The sequence below is a fragment of the Callorhinus ursinus genome, unplaced genomic scaffold (assembly GCF_003265705.2).
Source record: "Callorhinus ursinus isolate GAN/ISIS: 27379988/994484 unplaced genomic scaffold, GSC_fseal_2.0 scaffold5, whole genome shotgun sequence".
Taxonomy (NCBI): Eukaryota; Metazoa; Chordata; class Mammalia; order Carnivora; family Otariidae; genus Callorhinus; species Callorhinus ursinus.
This window is the reverse complement of record NW_027397067.1, coordinates 8,986,561-9,008,251: the sequence shown is the minus strand read 5'-3', so window position 1 is coordinate 9,008,251 and position 21,691 is coordinate 8,986,561. Positions and strand designations below refer to the sequence as shown.

At 42.2% G+C, this 21,691-nt stretch overlaps 1 protein-coding gene across 4 annotated transcripts in view; it reads right to left on the bottom strand.

The window, feature by feature from the left end:
* The window catches only part of LYN (LYN proto-oncogene, Src family tyrosine kinase), a 110,846-nt gene that overhangs the window by 40,790 nt on the left and 48,365 nt on the right, over positions 1–21,691 (bottom strand). For 2 of the 4 annotated variants that reach the window (XM_025870606.2, XM_025870607.2), the window contains exons 2-8: positions 15,931–16,067; positions 13,028–13,073; positions 12,104–12,209; positions 10,438–10,536; positions 10,212–10,315; positions 9,897–10,046; positions 8,896–9,048 (exon numbers count right to left, since the gene is read on the bottom strand). In XM_025870606.2, the coding sequence (XP_025726391.1) occupies positions 8,896–9,048; positions 9,897–10,046; positions 10,212–10,315; positions 10,438–10,536; positions 12,104–12,209; positions 13,028–13,073; positions 15,931–16,062 (790 nt within the window). In that variant the 5' untranslated portion in view covers positions 16,063–16,067. The remainder of the gene's footprint in view (positions 1–8,895; positions 9,049–9,896; positions 10,047–10,211; positions 10,316–10,437; positions 10,537–12,103; positions 12,210–13,027; positions 13,074–15,930; positions 16,068–21,691) is intronic. The other 2 variants (XM_025870608.2, XM_025870609.2) reach the window with 1 other exon arrangement.

Here is a 21,691-nt window from a genome sequence, read left to right as displayed (position 1 = left end):
CAATGGATAAGGCTTCTTACCACTTGAATACTTATATAATGCAACACTATGTAGCAATGAAAGTAAATGAACTGTAGCTACAGCCCAAAAACACGGATGCATCTCACAATGATAATGCTGAACAGAAGAGGCGAGACATAATACAAGAGTACATTTGGTATGATTCAATTATATAAAGTTTTAAAACAGGCAAAACTAAACTATATTGTTTGAGGATGCACACCGCCATATACAAAAGTAAAAGAAGTGTAAAGAAAAGGAAATTATCACAAAAGTCCAAATGACAGTTGCCTGTGGGGGACGGTCTTTTGGGGGACGGCGAGGTTGGTGTTGGGAAGGGATGAATGCGGGCTTCTGGGTGCTGGCAAGTTTCCAGCGTGTGATCTCAGTCAGGATCTACCACATCAGTTTTCCTTTTGTAATTGTTTGTGATCTTGACTATTTGTGCTGTACATACTTTCCAGTCTGCTTGTTATATGACACAGCAATAAAAGTGAAAGAAAAAACTATTCCCTCTCTGTCGAACAATGGAACTCACTGAGACTTTTACATCATATAAAATTATGGCTAAAGGATGAAGAAAAAAATGCTTTCCAAGTTACTTATCCCCAAGGGGAAAAGTTATCAGGAAATAATAGCACAGCTGCTAAAGATATTAAAAATGCTGATAGGGAGTTTGAGATGAACAGTCACTAAAACAGCTGTGTCAAGAGCACAGCTCAAGAATGGCAGTAACTCCCACTTACTGGTGCCTTGGGGTTGTGGTATTTAAGCAACAGGGTAGGTTGCCAACTTGCACTAAAGGCATGGTTTTTATTTGGTGCTGCGGATCAAATTGTACTTTACCAAGATATTATTCAGTATTCAATTAACCTACTAATGGAGATTTGGGTTGGCATTACAGATGCAAATGATTTTTTTAAAAAATTCATTTGAAAGTAAAGAATGTCTTGAAGAGTGCCACTTTGGCACAGTTAAAGACAGTTGGGGTGACAATCTGAGAAAGCTCTATTTTCAGGTGTGCCTAATTTGCTAAAGAGCACCTAAGTACCACAAAATGGAAGCTGGTAAAAAAAGATGCATGGGGTTGATTTTGCAAGTTGGCTGGTGATTAATTTCAATGCAGTCTGCTTAAATGAAAATATATCAAGTAAAACCTGAGTGGCTCAGGCCATTAAGCATGGGACTCTTGATTTCAGCTCAGGTCATGATCTCAGGGTTGTGAGATCGAGCCCACATCTGGTTCTGCGCTCGGTGCAGAGTCTGCTTGTCCCTCTCTCTCTGCTCCTCCCTCCGTTCATGCTCTGTCTCTAAATAAATAAAATCTAAAAAAAAAAAAAAAAGCAAAATTCAATTCAAAACAAGTTCCCTTTCTTCTACAAAGTCTCTTCCAAGTGGTAACAGGAAACATCATCCTTGGCTTCACTGACTAGTCAGTTCCCTCGGAATCCAATAATCCATGGGGAAAAAACGTGTCACCAAGCCAGATGTCAAGAGGATCACACGAAGGACAGGAAACAGCTTGAGGGAGAAACTGCTTTCTTTTATCCCTACCCCTCCTCCCCAGAACAGGTCACTTCCTCGTATTTGTTCACCGCATTTCAGACCAAAAAAATCCAGACTATAAAATGTGACTGGTGGTCTATGAACCACTCCTCAAGCTTCACAAAAATATCAATTTACTTGGTTAACAGTGATATCATTTTTAACTTGTTCTTCTTTTTCTATCAATGAGAAAAACTAGCCTGCTCATCTCTTGAGAAATAAAATAGAGAAATAAAAAACAAAATTCAGGCAGCTCTAAATGGCAGACCTTGCTCTACACCAACCCTCAAGAGAGTCGGAATGAGACATACAGACACACGTAGGAGAGGGGGCAACCTTTGACCTCTCATGCATAACATAATGTCACCAATCATTAATCTTTTGGTTTTATTTCCAATATTCCTCTGCTAAATGCACTCAACTTATTGACCTTATTTCAATAGCTAAGGAAGAGCTCCCTGATAGCCAAATTCACAGAACGATAACTGCCAAAGATTGCAGATCAAAATTTTTATTTTGTTCTTTTCCCTTTCTTTTTTAAATTTCTTCCTTCTTTCCTTCCTTCTCCACCCTGTTCCTACCTCCTCTTCCTTCCTTTCTTTAATACAAGACTAAAAAGAGAAAAGCCCGATTAAAAAAACAACCATCAATGTCAATATCCTGGCAATGATATCATACTGCAATTTTGCAAGATGTTAGCAATGGGGGAAACTGGGTAAAGGTTACAGGGGATCTCTTTGCATTATATATATATATGTGTGTAATATGTAATACAATATATATGTATATAAAGCTTTGTTGAAATATAATCCATATACCATACCATTTGCCTATTTAAAGTATATAATTCATTGATTTTTATATATTCAGAGTTGTGAGCCCATCAGCACAATTATTGAAACATTTCCATCACCCCCAAAAGAAACCCTATATCCCTTGACAGTCACATCCCCATCCTTCCACCTGAAGCAACCACTCATTTCCTTTGTCTTTATAGATTTGCCTATTCACAATATTTCATATAAATGGAATCACATAACATGTGGTCCTCTGTGTCTGTCTGGCTTTTATCATTCAACACAGTGTTTTCAATGGTCATCCACACTATAGCATGTGTCAGTACTTTATTTCTTTTTCTTGCTAACTAATATTCCATGGTATGGATACACCACATTTTGTCTATCCATTCAGTTGATGGACGTGTGGGTTGTTTACACTATTTAGCTATTATGAATAATGTTCTTCCAAATATTCATGTAAAAGTGTTTGCACGGACATGTTTGCATTTCTGTATTATTTCTTACAATTACATATAAATCTATAATTATCTCAAAATAAGAAGTTTAATTTAAAAAACCCCAAGAAACAGGGGTGCCTGGGTGGCTCAGTTTGTTAAATGTCCAATTCTTAGTTTTGGCTCAGGTCATGATCTCATGGGTCATGGGACTGAGCCCTGGGTCAGGGTCCATGCTCAGCAGGGAGTCTACTTGAAGATTCTCTCTCTCCCTCTCCCTCTGCCCCTCCCCACCCCTGTGCACGCATGAACATGCATGTGCGCGCACATGCTCGAGTGCTCTCTCTCAAATAAATAAATAAATCTTAAAAAAAAAAAACCCAAGGAACAACTTTGTTGAGTGAGGAAATCCTGGGTAATCTCTCCTATTTCGGTCTTTCCACTAATATTACCATACTTTCTTTATAAGAAAATTCAGTATTTAATAATAACAACGGTTCTCTGAGTGCTGTCGACTACGTGCTCACCTGAATCATCTCATTTAATCCTCACGCCATGCCTACAAAAGCTAGATTCTATTATAATCTTTCAGATAAGCTTCTGCTGCCTCTCTCTTATAAAACATTATTAGCAAATCAAACAAACCAATTAAAACCTGAGCAAAGGACTTGAATAGATATTTCTCCAAAGAAAACATATAAATGGCCAGTAAACACATGAAAAGATAAACACATATACTCAACATAACTAATCACTAGGGAAATACAAATCAAAACCACAATGAGATACAACCCAACATCCATTAGGATGGCCACCTTAGGAAGGAAGGAAGGAAGGAAGGAAGGAAGGAAGGAAGGAAGGAAGGAAGGAAGGGAAAGATAGAGAAGTAAAGAGTAAGTGTTGGTGAGGATGTGGAGAAATTGGAACCCTTGTGCACTGTTGATAGGAATATAAAGTGTAGCCACTATGGAAAACAGTATGGCAGTTCCTCAAAAAATTAAATATAGAATTTCCCTGTGATCCAGCAATCCCACTCCTGGTATGTACCCCAAAGAATTGGAAGCAGGGTCTCAAAGAGAAATTTGTGCATGCATGGACATAGCAGCATTATTCACAATAGCCAAAAGGTGGAATCAGTGCAAGTGTCTATCAGTGGATGAATGGATCAACAAAATATGGCATATGCATACAATGGAATTTAAGTCAGCTTTAGAATGGAAAGAAATTCCATCACAAGCTACAACATGGATGAACCTGGAGGACGTGCTAAGTGAAATAAGCCAGTCACACAAAAAAGTACATACTTTATGATTCTGCTTATTTATAAAGACAGAAAGTAGAATGGTGGTGGACAGAACCTGGGAAGAGGGTTATGGGTAATTGTTTAAAGAGTACAGAAGCCCAGTTTTGCAAGATAAAAAGAGCTTTGGAAATTGGCTGTCTAATCAGAATGTCCATGACAGTATCGAACTGTACACTTAAAAATGGTTAAGATGGTAAATTTTAAGTTATATGCATTTTACCATGCACACAAAATTATTAGCAAATCTATTCAAATGCTGAATTTTCACCAGATTTTTACCCTCTTTCAAACAGTTTAAATCCAAGTAACACTCTGGATAGAACAGTTAAATATTTTCCAATGCCACATTTCTCCTCTCTTCTAAAACTCAGTTTCTCCCATGACCTCGGCACATGCTAAAAAACGTTCTCTAAAGTCAGTATGAAGATTTAGCAGGTGGCCTGTGGAAGCGCATGAACAGGAAAAGGCAAGAAATGGGCAGGGGGATCTAGTATATCTGGAATTGGAAGCAGAGGTTTTCCTAATCTCAGAAGGACCAATGAGCTTGATCTGCAAGTGACAATTTCAGCACAGGCTTGGGTCACTCAGGACAGAAATGTACTGTGAGCCAGTCGACTCAGGCGTGTGACCCCCGCTGCTACGCTAGCTCACCCCCCTCTCAGTTTCTCTGGCCGAGTCGGGCTGGCATATGGCACCTGTGACCACCACCATGGCAAAGCTGGCAAAAAGATTACCATTCTACTTGCTAGTAGCTCTCAAGAAAATTTTAAGAAGGGATGCCTGGGTGGCTCAGTCGGTTAGGCATCTGCCTTTGGCTCAGGTCATGATCCCGGGTCCTGGGATCGAGCCCCACATCGGGCTCCTTGCTCAGCAGGGAGCTGCTTCTCCCTCTCCTGCTGCTCCCCCTGCTTGTGCTCTCTCTCTCTCTGGTAAATAAATAAATAATCTTTAATATTAAAAAAAAGAAAATTTTAAGAAAACACAAGAGGACTAGCATAATCTCTTCTCCTCAAAGCAATAACTTCCCAGACTAGCAGATCTTATCCTTTCTCTCTCCAGTGCAAACAGCACGTAGTTTGATGCCTTCATCCCAGCTTCACAGCTGAACATGAGGAGGTTGGAACAGAACTCCAAACCATCATTTCGTATGCAGGGTTACTGTTTTAGAGCAGGTGAGTACACCCCGTTAAGCTCCCTCTACTTTTCTGTTCATCACAGGTATGCAATTCCTTTGCTGGCAAATATTTGTGGATTATTTATAGTTCAAACTCATGATTGAAGTTGGGGAAAATCCACTGAAATATAGCTTCCAGTCAAATATGGTAAAAATAAAGAAAATGAAACTAGAGTGCACAGAACTATATTGTATAGGAAACACGTCAGGTAATGAATTTCACTGTCATTTCAGCAACTGAGAAGATGGTTGTCTGCCCATTTTACTGATGAGGAAACCGATGAGGTCAAACTAACTTGTAAATAGCTTGTTAGCAAAGCGAGTCCAGATCTCTGTGATACCAATGCGGCTGGTGTCTTCACTGCCTTGAATGACTCTGGGCAAGTCACTTGTCTGAGTCCAGTGTCCTTGTTTATCAAATGCTGACAATAATTCCTATCTCACAGGGGTATTGCGATGACTATGAGAGATAACTGAAGAATATGTGCCTAGAAGGGGGACAGTGGACACTGTACGGCTTGGATAGTCCTTCCTCCTGTCCTCCCTCTTCCTCGTCCCCACTTCATCACCTCCTCCCCAGTCAAAGTCATGGTAAATACAGGGAGGAAACTGGTTCCCTCAGTGAGGCCGCGGGGTTGGAGAAGACATGTTGGGAGGGAGCGTGGAAGAAGACAGGGGCAGCTTCTCTTTAGCGAGGTGATGGCTTCTAAGAGGGAAGAGACCTCAACATGAGCAGATAATGCTGAAACCATTTGAGGAAAGTTCTTTTGGAGCAGAGGATATTTACATGATCTTAAATGCTCTCCCCACAGATTGTCAATTAATTATGAAAAGGAACTAAAAAGTAGTATTTACAATGGAGAAATCTGGTAGACCTCCTTAAAATCAAACAGACCATGAGCAATAATGGAACCAACTAATATTTTGTGCCTCCTGGGAGATGCCCTGAGGACACAGCATCACTTACTGCTTAGATACTATTCATGCACAAAGGCATTGCCTGAGCCAAATCATGGGAAAATCCAAATGAGGAACATTCTACAGAACAACTGACCCATGTTCTACAAAATGTCAGTGTCACAGAAGATGAAGAAGGACCGAGGGACTGTTCCAGATTAGAGGACATGTCAACTCAATGCAGATACATGATCATAGGGAGCTCAAAGGCATTACCGGGACAACTAAAGGAATTCTAGACTTTGTATTAGATAATAGTATGTATTGATGTTAGATCTCCTAAACGTGGCCAATGTATCGTGTAAGATAATGGTCCTGCTCTCAGGAGACACATATTTCCGTATTTAGGGGTAAAAAGTCATCACATCTGCAACTCACTGTGTATGTGTGTGTATGTAGAAAAGAGAAAAAGCAAATATAGCAAACTACTAACTGGTGAATTCAGGTGAAGGGTTTGCAATGTTCATTACACAATTCCAGCCCTTATTCTGTGGATTTGCAAAAAAACATATTAAGAAATAAATATAAACCCCTCAGAGGAATAAAGAAGGTAGCTTTTTTTTTTTTAATGAGCAGGTAACAGCTTGATGATCCCTCAAAAAGCTAATGATAGAATTACCATATGACTCAGCAATTTCACTGCTAAAAGAACATATATACCCAAGAGAAATGAAACCATTTGTTTACACAATTTGTACATGAATGTCTGTAGCAGCACTATTCACAATAGCCAAAAGGTAGAAACAACCCAAATATCCATTGGCAGGTAAGTGGATAAACGAAGTGTGGTGTATCCATACAGTAGTACATTATTCAGCCATTAAAAAAAGGATGAAATTCTGACACATGCTACAAAATGGATGAGCCTTGAGGACATTATGTTAAGTGACATAAGCCAGTCACAAAAAGGCAAATGCAGTAGGAATCCACTTACATGAGGTACCTAGACTAGTCAAGTTCATTGAGACAGAGAGCAGAATGGTGGTTGCCAGGGTCCGGCGGGGGGGGTGGGGAAATGGGGAATGATTGCTTTATGGGTACCCTGCTTCCTTTCTGGAACTAGATGGAGGTGATGGTTATACAACAATGTGAATATAGTAAATGTCACTGAATTGTTTACTTTAAAGTGACTGATTTTATGTGACACAGATTTTACCTCAATCAAAAGGAAAAGGGCAGACAGGCAAACGGGGAGTTGGATTCTATGACCTGGGTCACAGAGTGTGAATGAGAAGAGGCCGCCGTGTCCGGGAGCGCACACTCACACCCACGAATCTGCTGACTGGGATGGAAATGGTGTGCGTGACGGGCACTACTGACTGGTTCTGGAATATGCTAACCAAAATGAAGACTGTCAGCTTGTGTAATTATCATTTACCTGGATTCCATAACAAGTTCACAGACTTACAGTGCAGCGAGAACTCATTCTATGCTGGGTCAGTATCCGCCATATTTAAAAGATGCTTCAACTAAAGCAACAGCAACAGGAGAAAGGAGGCGATACTCTGATTCCAGGGGCCAACATGTCAGAGGAGAAACCTCTCCCTCACAGACCCCTGGATGGGCAAGCGAGCTGCCTACATGGTCGCAGCAGGCTGAGTCTCTAGTTTCTGCTCAGCTGGGACTACACAGGATTAAAAGCTGCTACCCCTTCGTCTCTCTAGAAATCACAGTTGCTTTTCACTCACACAAAGCTGGCTCAGAAAAAGTGATCCACTGAGACTGCATGACCACACATGTTATCCTTAACAAGAGCAATGGCATTTTCAGTTAGAACCTCGAAGAGAACATGACTTTTTTTAAAAGGGCTCTACAAATTCTATCACAAAAGAAAAGGAAAATTCAAGTTCACTACAAAAACTTTAGAAAAGACATGGGGGAAAAAAATCCCCTGGGGAAGTCACTGCTCTAATTTCGTCATTAGCTCTGGTCCGCCTGAGAAGGCAGGACTTAACGGTAAGGAATAATTCATGAATGGCAGCACTTTGAGCACCTTTAGAAACTTTCTTGGTGAGAAAGTGCAATAAATGTGATGATTCCTATTATGCCCACTAATAAGGACGATCCTCACCCCGAATATAACTTTCCCTGAGATGGAAACCAACTTCCTGCCTTTAAAATATGTGTCCAGAGAATCTGGTGATGAGAGAATCATGAACGAGTATAGACAGAACAATCAGGATAAAAACCCACCGTCTTCTTCCTTATAAACATTCATTCTAAAAGAGCTACTACGCGGGGCAGGAGGAGAAGTGAAATAGGTGAAGGGGAGTAAGAGGTACGAACATCCAATTATAGGACAGTTAAGTCACAGGGATGAAAAGTCAAGCGTGGAAGATAGAGTTAATAATATCGTAACAATGTCGTGTGGTGACAGATGGCGACTATACTTCTCATGGTAAGCAGAACAAAACATACAGAACTGTTGAATCACTATGTTGTACACCTGAAACAAATATAATGTTGTGTGTCAAGTATAATTCAACTAAAAACTTAAGAGAGAGAGTTACAAGGAAGAGAGTCCAATCAAACCAATTTGCAGGCCAGTTCTTGTGCCAGGTGGGTAGAGCAAAACAAAAGAAATGATGTTTCTGACATGGTTTAATGTTTGGCTGAGAGAATGGATGGACACTGCTTGAACCCTTATTTCTCTGGTCACCTCCTCCAGAGCCACACACTCACCCATCCAGACTTCCCCGAACTGCCCGGCACCAAGTCTTTTCACCAACTTGATGGAATCCCGTGGGATCTCCCAGGCATCTTTGTCCCACGGCTTTTGTGGTTTGGGGCTAATACAAGCCTTCTCCAACCTTCTGCACAAGCCATCTGACTGCTCTAATGGGAAGGAGGAAAAAAAAGTTAAGAAATGCCCTACTTTGTAATTTAGTATCTATGAAGAAATTTCGACTACTAGTGGGATCATTTCCAGCTCAACGTAGTCTACGAACCTAAAATGCTATGGGGGTATCTTTTGTCTAATTGTGACTTTGGACATTCTTGCCTGAAGGACATTTTGTCCATGAGTACTGTTTGCAAACCTACAATGTGTATCCATCCCCTCAGAGTGGGTTACAGAAGTAAACAGTACCAGCAGCTACCGACTATAACCGACTTCAATCACACAGAGAATGAACCTAAAGTCGCCCATGGGTTTGGCTTCTCAGGGCTGAAAAGTGGCACTGAAGACTGAGGACCATTGACTTGCCTCTTCTAAATATTTTCTTGTTGTTGTTATTTCTGTTTTCTTTTACCCAGACTATGGATTACTTTTACACACACACACACACACACACACACACACAATTTATAAATATATATATATATATATATAAAGACACAGACCTGCAAATCTGCATTCTGATTCCAAATATTTAAAGATGTGTTGTAAAAATATGCACTACATGAAAAGAATATTCATTTCTCTCTTCACAGTTTTGGAACATTAACTGTCAAACAGCATGGATGTGGTGGGAAGAACTGGGATAATTATTCACTAAGATCCGATCTGACTTTAAACGCATATGTAATTACAGATTAATTTAGAATCAATTACAGAATACGGATCCTCCAACTTCATCCAAAAGAAATATGAGGTAGAAGAATTTTAATATAAAGAAGTGTCTGACACCCTACATTTCGTAATAAATCTGTTTTGTCTTGTCCGACCTTCATTTTTTACTTACTTTGGTAATGTTTAATCATGTCACTGATACAAGGAAAAGTGATTCGTGGAGAGATGTAATAACCCCCATTGTCCAGACTTCTAATTTTGTAGTGCTTAATAACATCACCGTGCACAGGGTCATAATCTCTGACAGAAAGAGAATAGCTTCCTGTGGGGGAAAAACACAAACAGAGAAGAAAAACACAAGTTTGTTATCAAACCATAAAACTTTCATGACCAGGACACATCTTTTTTTAAAAAAAGAATTCTAGACTAGTTTCTAAGAATGATTTCCTAAATAGTGATTTAGAAGGGGACTTAAACCACTTCTTACCTTTCAAGGTTTCACTTTCTCTGATAAGAAAAGCTCCAGCACTGTTCCCTGGCGCCAGCAGCTGTCTTTCTGCATCTTTTCTGGTTATATCCTTGAAAAACCACCTGAGAAGACATTGTCACACTTCATGGATGTTATGCTCCAGGGAAGGAAAAAGGTAAGGAATGCATGAGAAAGCCAAGGCAGCAAGCAAAACCATCCAAGATGGCAACTGGTAAGGACTCACTCTTCCGTTTCCAAGGTGTTGACTTTGGCGACGTAGTTGCTGGGGATGAACCCTTCTCTCTTTGTTGAAAGGGATTTAGCTTTCCACCATTCTCCATGCCTGGAGGAGAAACGGACATCAAAAAGGGTTTGTGTCTGGGGGCGCCTGGCTTGTTCTGTTGGTACAGCATGGGACTCCTGACCTTGGGCTTGTGGGTTTAGGTCCCACATTGTGTACAGAGATTACGTTTAAAAAAATAAAATCTTTAAAAAAATAAGTGTATCCAATGAGTCAAGAACTGCAATAGCAATTGTCTGAAGGTGTTTGTTTTGGGGGGTGAGGGAGGGTGGGAAGATCCCTGGAACCCTAGAATCCAGTGGGAAAATTCACTCCTTTTGCTGAAATAAAACTATGTTTAGAGACTTAAGGCAAAGGAAAACAGCCTCACAACTGGATCACTGTGCTCAACGCTGCACACACAAGAGTTGGTGAAAATGGTTCCTCTCTTGCAGAAGCAACACATTTGTAATTTCCCCCAGGATCTCTAAGAAATGCTGTAGGATCCTTATAGAAACGGGAGTCAAGGGAACAATGAACCATCGCTCTCATGTTATAAACTCCTTTGTTAAAACATCTACTTTCCATAGAGAGGTGCTGTGGAGAGAAGAAACGGAAAACCATCGAGTAATCCCCAACAGGTAGGCTCATTCCCCCCGTTCTTGCCCTCAGCATGGAGCCAAGGAAGGAGGCTGGGGCCGAGGAAGGAGGCAGGAATGGAAGGGTGCCCATGAGCCTCAACTACGATGTTCAAATTCCCACGCCCACTCGGGCTCCTTGTTTGCAAACCATGAAGGACAGCCACAGGGGACACGAAGCTGCTATCTGCGGTACGTCTATGCATGACATTCTCACATCAACCCCGGGACGGAGCCACTGTCACTCCCATCATATGCTGCTCCCATTTCCTAGGTGAAGAAACGAAGGCATAGAGCTGAAGTGACTTGTCAAGTTTACACAGCTATCAAGAGGCAGGGCCAGGCTTAGGCCTGAGTTCACACTCACCCAGTAAGCGAGAACTGCTCTTAACCACTTAGCACCTTGTGCTTACTAAGGGGTCTCCCTCCTCCAACCCTGGTAGGCCGGCCAGCATGACAACATGTGCAAGATTAGGGGCAAGTGCTTGGGAAACCCTTATTCTCAGTCCCGAACCCCGGTGGTCTGAGCCACGGGTCTGTGAGTCAGCATGGGGGGGCTGGGCGGGTGGGTCCAGGACACGACGATGGCTAAGTGTCTTCACAGAAGGACGGCAACGGCTGAGTAGGGGCTTTTCCAGAATGACGGCTGCTTCTGCACAGTGCCCTTAAAAATCAAACCAAGTCGGACCCATACACCCAGTATGAATTTGAGCAATATACCTAAGTACACACGGGCATTAAAATAACATGCAAACTCCACACAGACACAAGCTTCTTAAGGCGGCACAGATGGATAAAGAAAGAAGCCGGTGTCTGCACTCAAAGGGAAACCTGGAGAACGTAAGAGGAAGATTCCTTTGGCTTCACTCCTTGCACTCCCAAAACCCTGCCAGCAGCAAGCAGGCTGGGAGGCTGCTCATTGCTGTGCTGCTGGGAGCAGAACAAAGGGGCCAGGACTCTGGCCCGAGTCAAGGGGGCATGGGCATACTTACTCCTCCAGGACTTTCATCTTCTCTCCTTTCTTGAAAGACAAGTCGTCCGGGTGGATGCCATCATAGGGGTACAAGGCTACCACGATGTCTCCTTGCTCCTCCGGATCTAAAAATGAAGGACAAAAGGGGAGACCTTCAAGAATCCATCAATGTAAACATTTTAACCAGTCTTTATTCAGGCACAAAAGATGGATAATGACTTGTGTTTCCTGCCTAGTGGGGCTCAGAGCCTACATGGTCTGCTGTAAGCAACGTATTATCCACACTGGATACAGCTGATGTTATCCCCAGTCATAGAGACCTACAGCTATAATTAATTCCAGCCCTAGACTTCAGAAAGGATACAGCCATGTTCAGAGCAGCATTATTCGCAAGAGCTAAAAGGAGGGAACAGTCCAAATGTTCGGTGACAAATGAATGGATAAACAAAATGTGGTGTGTACCTACAAAGTGATACTATTCAGCCTTAAAATGGAAGAACATTTCTGACACGCGCTACAACATGGATGAACCTTGAAGACATTACGAGGAGTGAAATAAGCCAGACACGAAAGGACAAACACTTTACGAGTCCACTTATTTGAGGTACCTAGAGTGGCCAAATTCATTGAGACAGAAAGTGGAATGGTGGCTGGCAGGGGCTGAGGGGAGTGGGGGAATGGGGAGTTTGTGTTAAACTTGGACTGAGTTTCAGTTTGGGGAGAGGAAGAAGTTCTGGAGATGGATGGTGGTGCTGGCTGCCCGATAATGTGAATGTACTTAAAGCTACTCGGCTAGACACATAAAAATGGTTACAATGATAAATTTTATATTCCATGTATTTTCTCGACAATGAAAGTATAAATAAAAACACCCAAGCTGACTCCCTTAATGCATCTCTAACAGTAAAGAAAGGAAAACCACCACGTTGCTATGGAAACATACCTTTAGTTTGAAACCTCTGTCCTGGTAAAAGCTGAGATTCTGGAACCTAGGAGAGAATATTGGTTAGGAAAAGGATTTTTATGTTTAGTTTTTCTTACTCACATGCATGTTGTATGTTATGTCATTTTTCTCACAGCAGCAAATGAGGTTTAGAATGGCTCATTCAGGAAGCCAGAAAGAAGAGAACAGAGAAAAAATTTTGCAGAGCTGGGTCCCATGCTACACAGCTCAGCGGAACGGTTCTCCCTTCTAAGAGCAGTCATTTGCCGGTGGTGGCAGGAAGTGAACAGGTGAAGGCTGGAGTCTCAGCATGGAAACCAGACACCAGGGACTGCAGAGCAGAAGACGGAAATGGCCTGGGCCCCTGCTGGCTTGGTGGGATTGCCACTTCGGCCAGGACTGCTGATCTCCGTGTTTCCCAGACTTGTTTAGCAGTCAGGGCTCTGTCACTAGAGGCTGAGAACAGGTCCTAACGGATCCAGGCTTCCTAAGGCTGACCCTGCTCCTGTCATGGGGACAGATGGCATCCCCGGTTACTTCAGTTGGGAGGTGAATTGGCAGGAAGGGTCTGTGGGACAGAAGGTCACCTCAATGACCTTTTAAATCAAATTCCTTTTTCTCTCAGTGACCATGGGGAGGATGATAAGACCTCGTGGGCCCCTTTTCAGGAAAGTACTATCCAAGGCCTATATCCACAAATCATGTAACGTTTTCCCTTTGATTCAGTGACTTAATGGGATGGGTGCAAAGCAGTTTGCACTGAAATTTTAAATTTCTTTTTTTTTTTAATTTAAATTTCTGATGATGAAAGTTAGCCCATAAAATCCCCAATTATGAGGTCGGGGCAGTGCGGGAGGGGGCATTACTCTACGTCCTGGTATCAGAAAATCAGGGGTCCATGCTATCCTTGAATACTTACTTTAAGAAGTTCTAGACTGATTTTTTTAATCATGGAGATTTGCATAATTAGGACGCATGATTAATTATAAATGATTTAGAGGAAATAATTAGAAGAGGAGAAACTAGTTAAATCACTTTGAAAGCAGCAAGCTGATTTCAAATACCAAAGAGTCCTTAATTTACAAATGTTTTAACAGACTTTCTAGAAGACCAAAACACATATAGGCAACTCATCTGCCATAACTCCTTCCTTAAAATGTCTTTTCTTCGGAGTGTTGCTGAATTCCATCAATTTCACCTCACTGGCTTCTCGGAACTCCTGTCACGGAGCCAGGGCATGCATTTTTGGCACATCTGGCCACAGCTGGGAGTGTTATCTATGGCCATGGGATAAGACCATGCTAGCGGGCTCAGGAAACAAGGGCAGCTGTGGCCAGAGAAGGCACAGACTAAGAGACAGAATCCAGGAGGGAGCTGCTATATTGCAAACCTGTTTACTACTTCTGCCTTCCAACCCCATGGTTAACCTCTTTCAATCTTAGAAGGAGGAAAAATGGTACGTTTATATGATTTGCCTTTGTTTTTCTGAATCAAGGGCATCTTTGTTCATCATTTCAAAAGAAAACTTGGGTTCAAAGCATGTAAAATGTCTATAGCACATGATATCAGGAAAAGCCAGATTCGTTTTATGAGATCTCTTAAAGTCTATAAGGAGGCAACTATCTGTGACTCCAATTCTTTCAATCATTTTCTTTCCTATTAATCATGTGTATGTAATATATTTCTTTACTTATACTGTTTTATGTAATGTTTTTAAATATTATATTTATATGTATTATCACTAAATTATGAAAGCTATATAGTCTTATACATTTTGAGTTTCTCTCTATATAATTGTAACATTAATTTATCTATCTAGAATCATCATGTACAATAATTAACAGCAATAATATAGTCACTCTTTATCTCCACTTTTTAAGAAGGCCAACAGTAACTTCTCAATTTCAGCAATGGCATGAGACTTTGACACCCGTCAAACCTACAGGATAATGGGGAGCGGTGGGGAAAGAGCTGGAGGAAGGCTTGGTAACAAGAACACACTCCATAAGCCAAGGCCTTATATTTAAAACATGTCAGACTAGAGACACTATGAAAATTCTTAATAAAGGCACTGGGGCTAATTTGATAATATACTATTATATATATATATAATTTGATAATATACTATATATATACTATACATATACTAATATATATACTAATTTGAATATATATATATGTATATAATAAAATAGATGGAAAGGATGAAAGATCTGAAGTAAAGTGCATTTAACGTAGCAACTATCCAAAGCTCTGGTCCTCTTCTCCATGAAACTGGATAGAGTATTAGGTCTTCCTTTGCCAAGCATTTCCCAACTGCATCGAATAGCACAGCACTTATGTAAAATTTCTGGTACAGATATCTGTCCAAGGTTAGGGGGCAGAATTAGCTGTGTATTTTTTTAATCATTTAATTCTCTATAGTAAGTCATGACAACTTCAGAATCTGTACTGTCTGGAGTTAATTGAAGAATGACAAAATATGATACGCCAAAGGGCATATTAGCACTTATTTTAGCTTCTGACTTGAATCCAGAATTTCTTTTTTGCCTCTAGACCACTGTGCTAATCTCACTACCTATCCTAAGTCACCCAAGTTCAGATAGACAGATAGGTTGATCTTTATGTATAAAGGATGGGTCTTTGCACCAGTGATATGAAAGATGATTTTCTTTACACGTGAGGTGATCAAAGGCCCTTTATTGTACAGTAAGTGGTCTGTTTATCTCTAAAATGTTTACAAACTCTTTAAAGGATTAAGTTATAAAGGAAATCAAAACTTATTTGAGGCCCAAGTAATGGATGTGATTTTTTGCATGCACATATTACAGATTTGGCGTTTAAATTACGCAGCCATGCTTTGATCCTGCTGTGGGAACTCTCTCCTGAGACTATCTACTTACTGGCCTTTGCTGTTTATTGGACGTTGGATCTCTCACATAAATAGTTCGGTCAGTATTACGTACTGGTTGAGTCTTCAAATCTATTCCATCGTCATTCAGATTGTCTTTCCTTTTTGATTTTATACATCCCATATTTCCTGCGGGAATACAAAAGCAATGACATTGTTTTACCATTTTAGAACTGGCTTCAAGCTACCAAAATATCTCCATTCACAAAGAATAAAAAGAATACATTTTTATTTTTTATTATAGATAGCTTAACAAACTCAAATGTGAATACTATTCACATACCCGTTTGCTTGTTCATTCATTCATTCAACAACTATTTATTGAGCACCAATTTTATGTCAGAAGACATCATTCTTGCCCTAAAGATGCTCCTATTCTTGTGGCAGAGATTTGTTAATTAAAACTACAGTACAGTGTGGCGAGTCAATGACAGAGGATAAACAGGACCCAGGAAAGGGCACCTAACTCAGGCAAGTGGAAACGTCCCAAAGGAAATGCTCTGAGTCAAAATGGGAGGGATGTTAGTCATGTGGCAGAGTCAGTAAAGGGATTCCAGGAAGAAGGAACTTCTTATGCAAAATACTGATCCCAAGATAACACGGCCCCTTCAAGGAACTAGTTCGTCACATCCCTTTGGGGAACTGGTTCATCTCACTCCTTCAGGGAACAGATTCAAGCTGATCCCTTCAGGGAACTAGTTCTATGATGAGAAACCCTTTAGCCAAGGAGCAGGTAGGGAAGGTCAGGAGTTGGGATGGAAACAGAGGCGCACCGTGGGTGCCATGTTGGGGAGCTGTTTTTCTTACTTTGTCATTTCACAAGGACACGAAGGGCAAGGTCAAGTGAGGGGGCTTGAGGCTTCAAAGGCAAGCATGATTAAGAGCTAGATGGTGCAGAACCTGGCTCCAACTGGATGTGGGCCTGGGAAAATGGTGGTGGCCCTTCACCAAGACCAGAAATAAAGGAGGAGACGCCAACGGGAGAGACGATGCCTGGAGGAACATCCAGATGATCAGCTCTGGTGGGCTTCCCAGGAAGGTACGTGAGTGTGGAAAGCAGGAGAGATGGTGGAGCTAGGGGCACCAATGAAGGCATCAGCACGCCGTGACCGTGCATAATACTTCGGAGGAAGAGCCATGGACAGAAGGGGCTCGAGCCTGACCAGTGCAGAACGACACAACCATGCTTCTGAATGCTAAACTCCTTTATTAATTTCTCCGGTTGATAGTAGGATGTATAGAGCACCGCACCAAGCACTCTGGGGACTAAAGAATTGAATTTAAAAACTGAAATCAGATATGAATCTTGCCTTACAGCAGAGCCTCAAAGTTAAATCCATACATTAAAAACAATAACTCTGTTATGAGCTCCGTTAGAAGGTCCCATAGGGCAGTGGCTCCCAAAGCTGAAGGGACACCAGGATCAATAAACACAACAGAACAGATTCCCTGGGTGCATTCCAGGAAATTCCCTGGGGCCCAGTGGAGGCAGGGCGTCCACCCCTCTCCCGCCCCCCGGTGCGGGGGGCGGTAATCTGTGGAACTCAGAAGCACTGCCATTGGAAGACCACTGCCTAGATCTTTAGAGGAGGGAGAGAGGATTCGGAGTCTGGGGAGGAGGTGGTGGGAAACAGGAAATAACTCCTGCGGGGGCCGGGGGGCGGCGGGGGGAGCTGTTCTAAGAAACCTCCAGATCTCCAAACTGTCAAACTGTCATCCACAGGCCAGCGCATCTCTGTACCTTGTCCTGCAGGATTCCAGGGGGCCTGCAACCTTCAGCTCGTTTATCATCTCATCATGGAGATCTGGAGCCTCTAAAGGACAGTCACACCTCTTTCCGAAACTAGCGAGCAGCAGTTCCCAAAATAAAGAGGAAGCAAGTACTTCTTTGATTCAAAACAGCCCTTTGCTTTTTTTTTTAAATATGCTAAAGTTTCTGCAATGGAGAAGGGTTTTTAAGTTGATCTGTAAATAAGCGAGATGGGTTTTAAAAGCTGATCTGTAAGTAAACAGTCAAGCTCTTTTCTTACGAGTCTCAACCCCCACCCCTCCCAAAAAAGCTGTGTCTCCCTGATCACCCATTATGGTGCTGTTCAAGAAGGGAAGGTGGAGCCCACCACTGAGCACACAGGCAGCTCCAAGAGGAGGCCCCGGAGGGCTCAACCTGACCACCGCCGCCCTTTGCCCTTCACAACACCCTGCTTTCCCCTCGCACTGACCTCACCCCCACCTAGCCTCGGGGCTGTCTGCACGCCCGCAGCCTGGCCAAGCTGCCCCGCTCCAGCGCACACTCTCTATCTCTCTTTGTCTCTGTCTCTCTGTCTGTCTCTTCCTGCCTGTCTGTCTCTCTCTGTGTCCCCGTCTGTCTCTCCCTCCCACCCTCTCCAGATCTAAACACAATGTTACCTGCCCAGACTGGTCTTCACTAACGAGCCTACTGAAAAGATAGCCCCCCTGCCCATTCCTCAGGCTTTACACTCTTCTTTTTCTAATTGTGACCAACATCCCATTACATATTGCTGAATTCGTGGTCAGCCCCCAGCAGAACTGAGGCAGACAGGGAGGCCCCCAGCCTGTTTCTTCAGGGCAGTATTCCCAGCAGCTACACAGGGCGTGTGCAGAGCAGGTGCTCAGGGCATATGCACTGCAAGAATGAATGGATGGACCAGCTCCGGTTGCTGCACTCCACCTTCCCACATGCTCATCCTGACCCCCCTTGCAAAAGGTGGACAAGAAAAAGGAAAGGAGGTGAAAGACACAGAAACCTCTAGAACTAACTTCTAGTTTATAGGAAACACAGAGGTTAGAGGAACTAAATGATCAGACAAATCCATAATGTGTAACCAATCTGGATACTTTGAAAAGTATAGGGGGTAGGGAGGTGAGGACAGAACTATTCCATACTAAGAAATGAAAGAAACACAATGGGTGAACTTTGAATGAATCCGGGATGGAGGGGGGTGGGGGTAGAGGAGGACACAGATTGGGATAATTGGGGAAATCTGAATATATTTGAACATGGTATTAGGGAATTGCTGGGCTTCACAGGTGATATGATGATAGCACCGTGGTTATGAAGAAGAATGTCTATCTTAGGAGATGCATACACACGTGTGCACGGATGGAGTCTCATGGTGTCTGCGAGTTACACTTTGGGCAAGATGAAAAAGAAAAGGGAGTGGGAGACAAATGTGGCATAACATTAAAAAATCAGTGAATCCAGGTGAGGATGTTCTTTCATTTTTTTTTCCTGTTGGTTTGTTATTTTCAAAATAAAGAGTCGGAGTGGGGAGAAAATAAGGGGATATTTATATTATACTACTTCCTTTCATAAAGTTGTTCAAAATGTTAGAAACAGTGTGTGTGTGCATGTGCACAGGGGATGAGGTTAGAAAAGTACTTTGAGGGGTGTTATTTCTGTATCATACCAAGGAGGGCAGACTTTATTTCAGCAGGAAGCAGCGGAAAGTTTTTTACCCAGGGAAACGATATGAGACGACCGCTTCCAAGAGAAAACTCTGTAGGAGCAAGAGGGCAGACGAGAGCTGGTCGGGGACATCTTGGACCCAGACCTCTGAGAGGTCTGGACAAAGAGACAATGGCGACTGTCCATGGGCAGTGGCCCTGGGAAGGAAGACAAAGGATGGAAATAGAAAGCAGGTGGATGTGTGAGGGGTGATGACAGTCCATGGATTATCATTTCTTTATGCTTATTTCATATTTTCCCCTCCCCCATCACCATTGATCACCGAGAACCAATGCATGGGCCGTAGCTGGAAACAATTACAACACTGCTCCACGTAGAGATACTGTCCTTGGTCGCTCAGGCTGAGCCAGCCTCTGCTGACTGCCCACCCAGCAGGGAGCCCTGGGTTGGGGCCCTACAGTTCCTCAGAGTCCAGCAAGAAAGCTCAGAGAGCTCCTTGTTGTGACACCGGGATGAACTCAGACCAGGTCTTGCAAATGCCTTCTTATGTGGGAAGGTATCAGAAAGGTGGAAGATACAATGCACCCCCCACAAAAACTGAGAAAGTGGTTACATGTTTGCAAAAGATATGAGCTACACTGTACAATGACTCGCACCTTAGTATTTTTTAATTAAACATTTATCATTTTCTAAGCATCTTGTTTACTGCTTGAAGAAACCCTATGACATAGGTATTACTAACCCCACTCTACAGAGGAATACACTGAGGCCTAGAGAAGTCGTGTGACCAGTTCCCAAGCCACAGCAGTGGGGAATGGCGGCGCTGGGCCTCACACACGGCTTTAGCTGAAAGTCCGAACTCCACCATTTTGCCATACGATGGTATTTTGAAACTTGTGCTTTATCTACGAACTAACGATGCTGAATGAAGGGATTATTTCTGTGGCCTGCTTCTTTCTCAAAAGGACTTGAAATGCTTTCACCAAAAAAAGACAATAATGAGTTTAAACAAATGAAAGCAGAAAAGCTGAGCCCAGGACAAGAGGAGAATGGAAGTGGGGTAACATGGTGGGCATCAGATTTGTTAGAGCAGGTTTCCTGGCAGGAAGAACAAGAGCGCAGGGCAGGTGACAGTGCTTTCACGAAGGGAAGAGGAAGTAACCGAGCTCGTCACAGGAGAGCAAGGCCCCGGCACAAATGCTTATGGCGGACTTGACATCAAGACCTACGGACATTCAAGTCCGATGGCAATATATTCCATTTTTTTTTTTTTAAGCAGTAAATGAAGGCACATTTCATATGTGGTGATTCTCATTTAATTATGATAACGACCAGGGGTTTGACATGCAAATACAGCCCTGGGATATTCATTACATGAGCTCAACTACATGGTCTGAAGAGGCACAAACAACTGGGCAACCATTTGCTCACAAAGGGACATCCACCCACACATCCAGGAAACGGAAGGTGGGTAAGTTTTCTTTCCAAAAATGTCTGTTGGTTACTGCAACAAATATCCACTGGGTGGCTTATCTTCATGTAAGGGCTTTAGAATACCAAAATCCTTAAAAAAAAAGAAAAAAAGATTTTGGAGGAAAGACTAAGTATGAGTCTTCATCACTCCTGCTGCCTGTGGTCAGATCCAATAATGCCTTACAATTACCCATGTGCTCAACAAAGAAGCAACTGTCCACTTGGAATTCTACTTCTGGGGATGGATTTGTTCTTTTTTTTCCCCCTCCAGCTTTATAGAGATATAACTGACACATGACTTTGTGTAAGCATAGGTACACAACGTAATGATTTCATATACTGTGTATTGTGAAATGACCACAATAAAGTTAGTTAACACATCCATCACTTCACATGGTTGTCAGGTTTAGTTTATTTGTTTTATGGTAAGGAGTTTTAGAGGTTTTGTTCTTGAGATACACTTGAATAGGGCACAAGGCCGTTCACATGAATTTTATTTGTATTATACAGAGAGACAATCTAGATGTCCATCAATGGGGGAGAGTTCATTAAATTGGGTCAAACTGACATATTCTGAGACTAGGGTGAATTAAAAAGAGAGATTTGTATAATTTGGGCATTCTTGACCATCAATCATTATTGACTGAAAAAATGCACATATACATAGTTACACACACATATCCATACGAAAGCAAATCCACATATCCACCAAGAAAGAAAAGATACCCACCAGCCTGGTGGTTAGGTTCTCAAGTCCACTTATAAGGTGCAAGATCCTATACAGAAATTTTCTCTTAAAAATTCCTAAGGAAGACACTACGATTTACAAGATATTTTGGAGTAAGGACTGTAG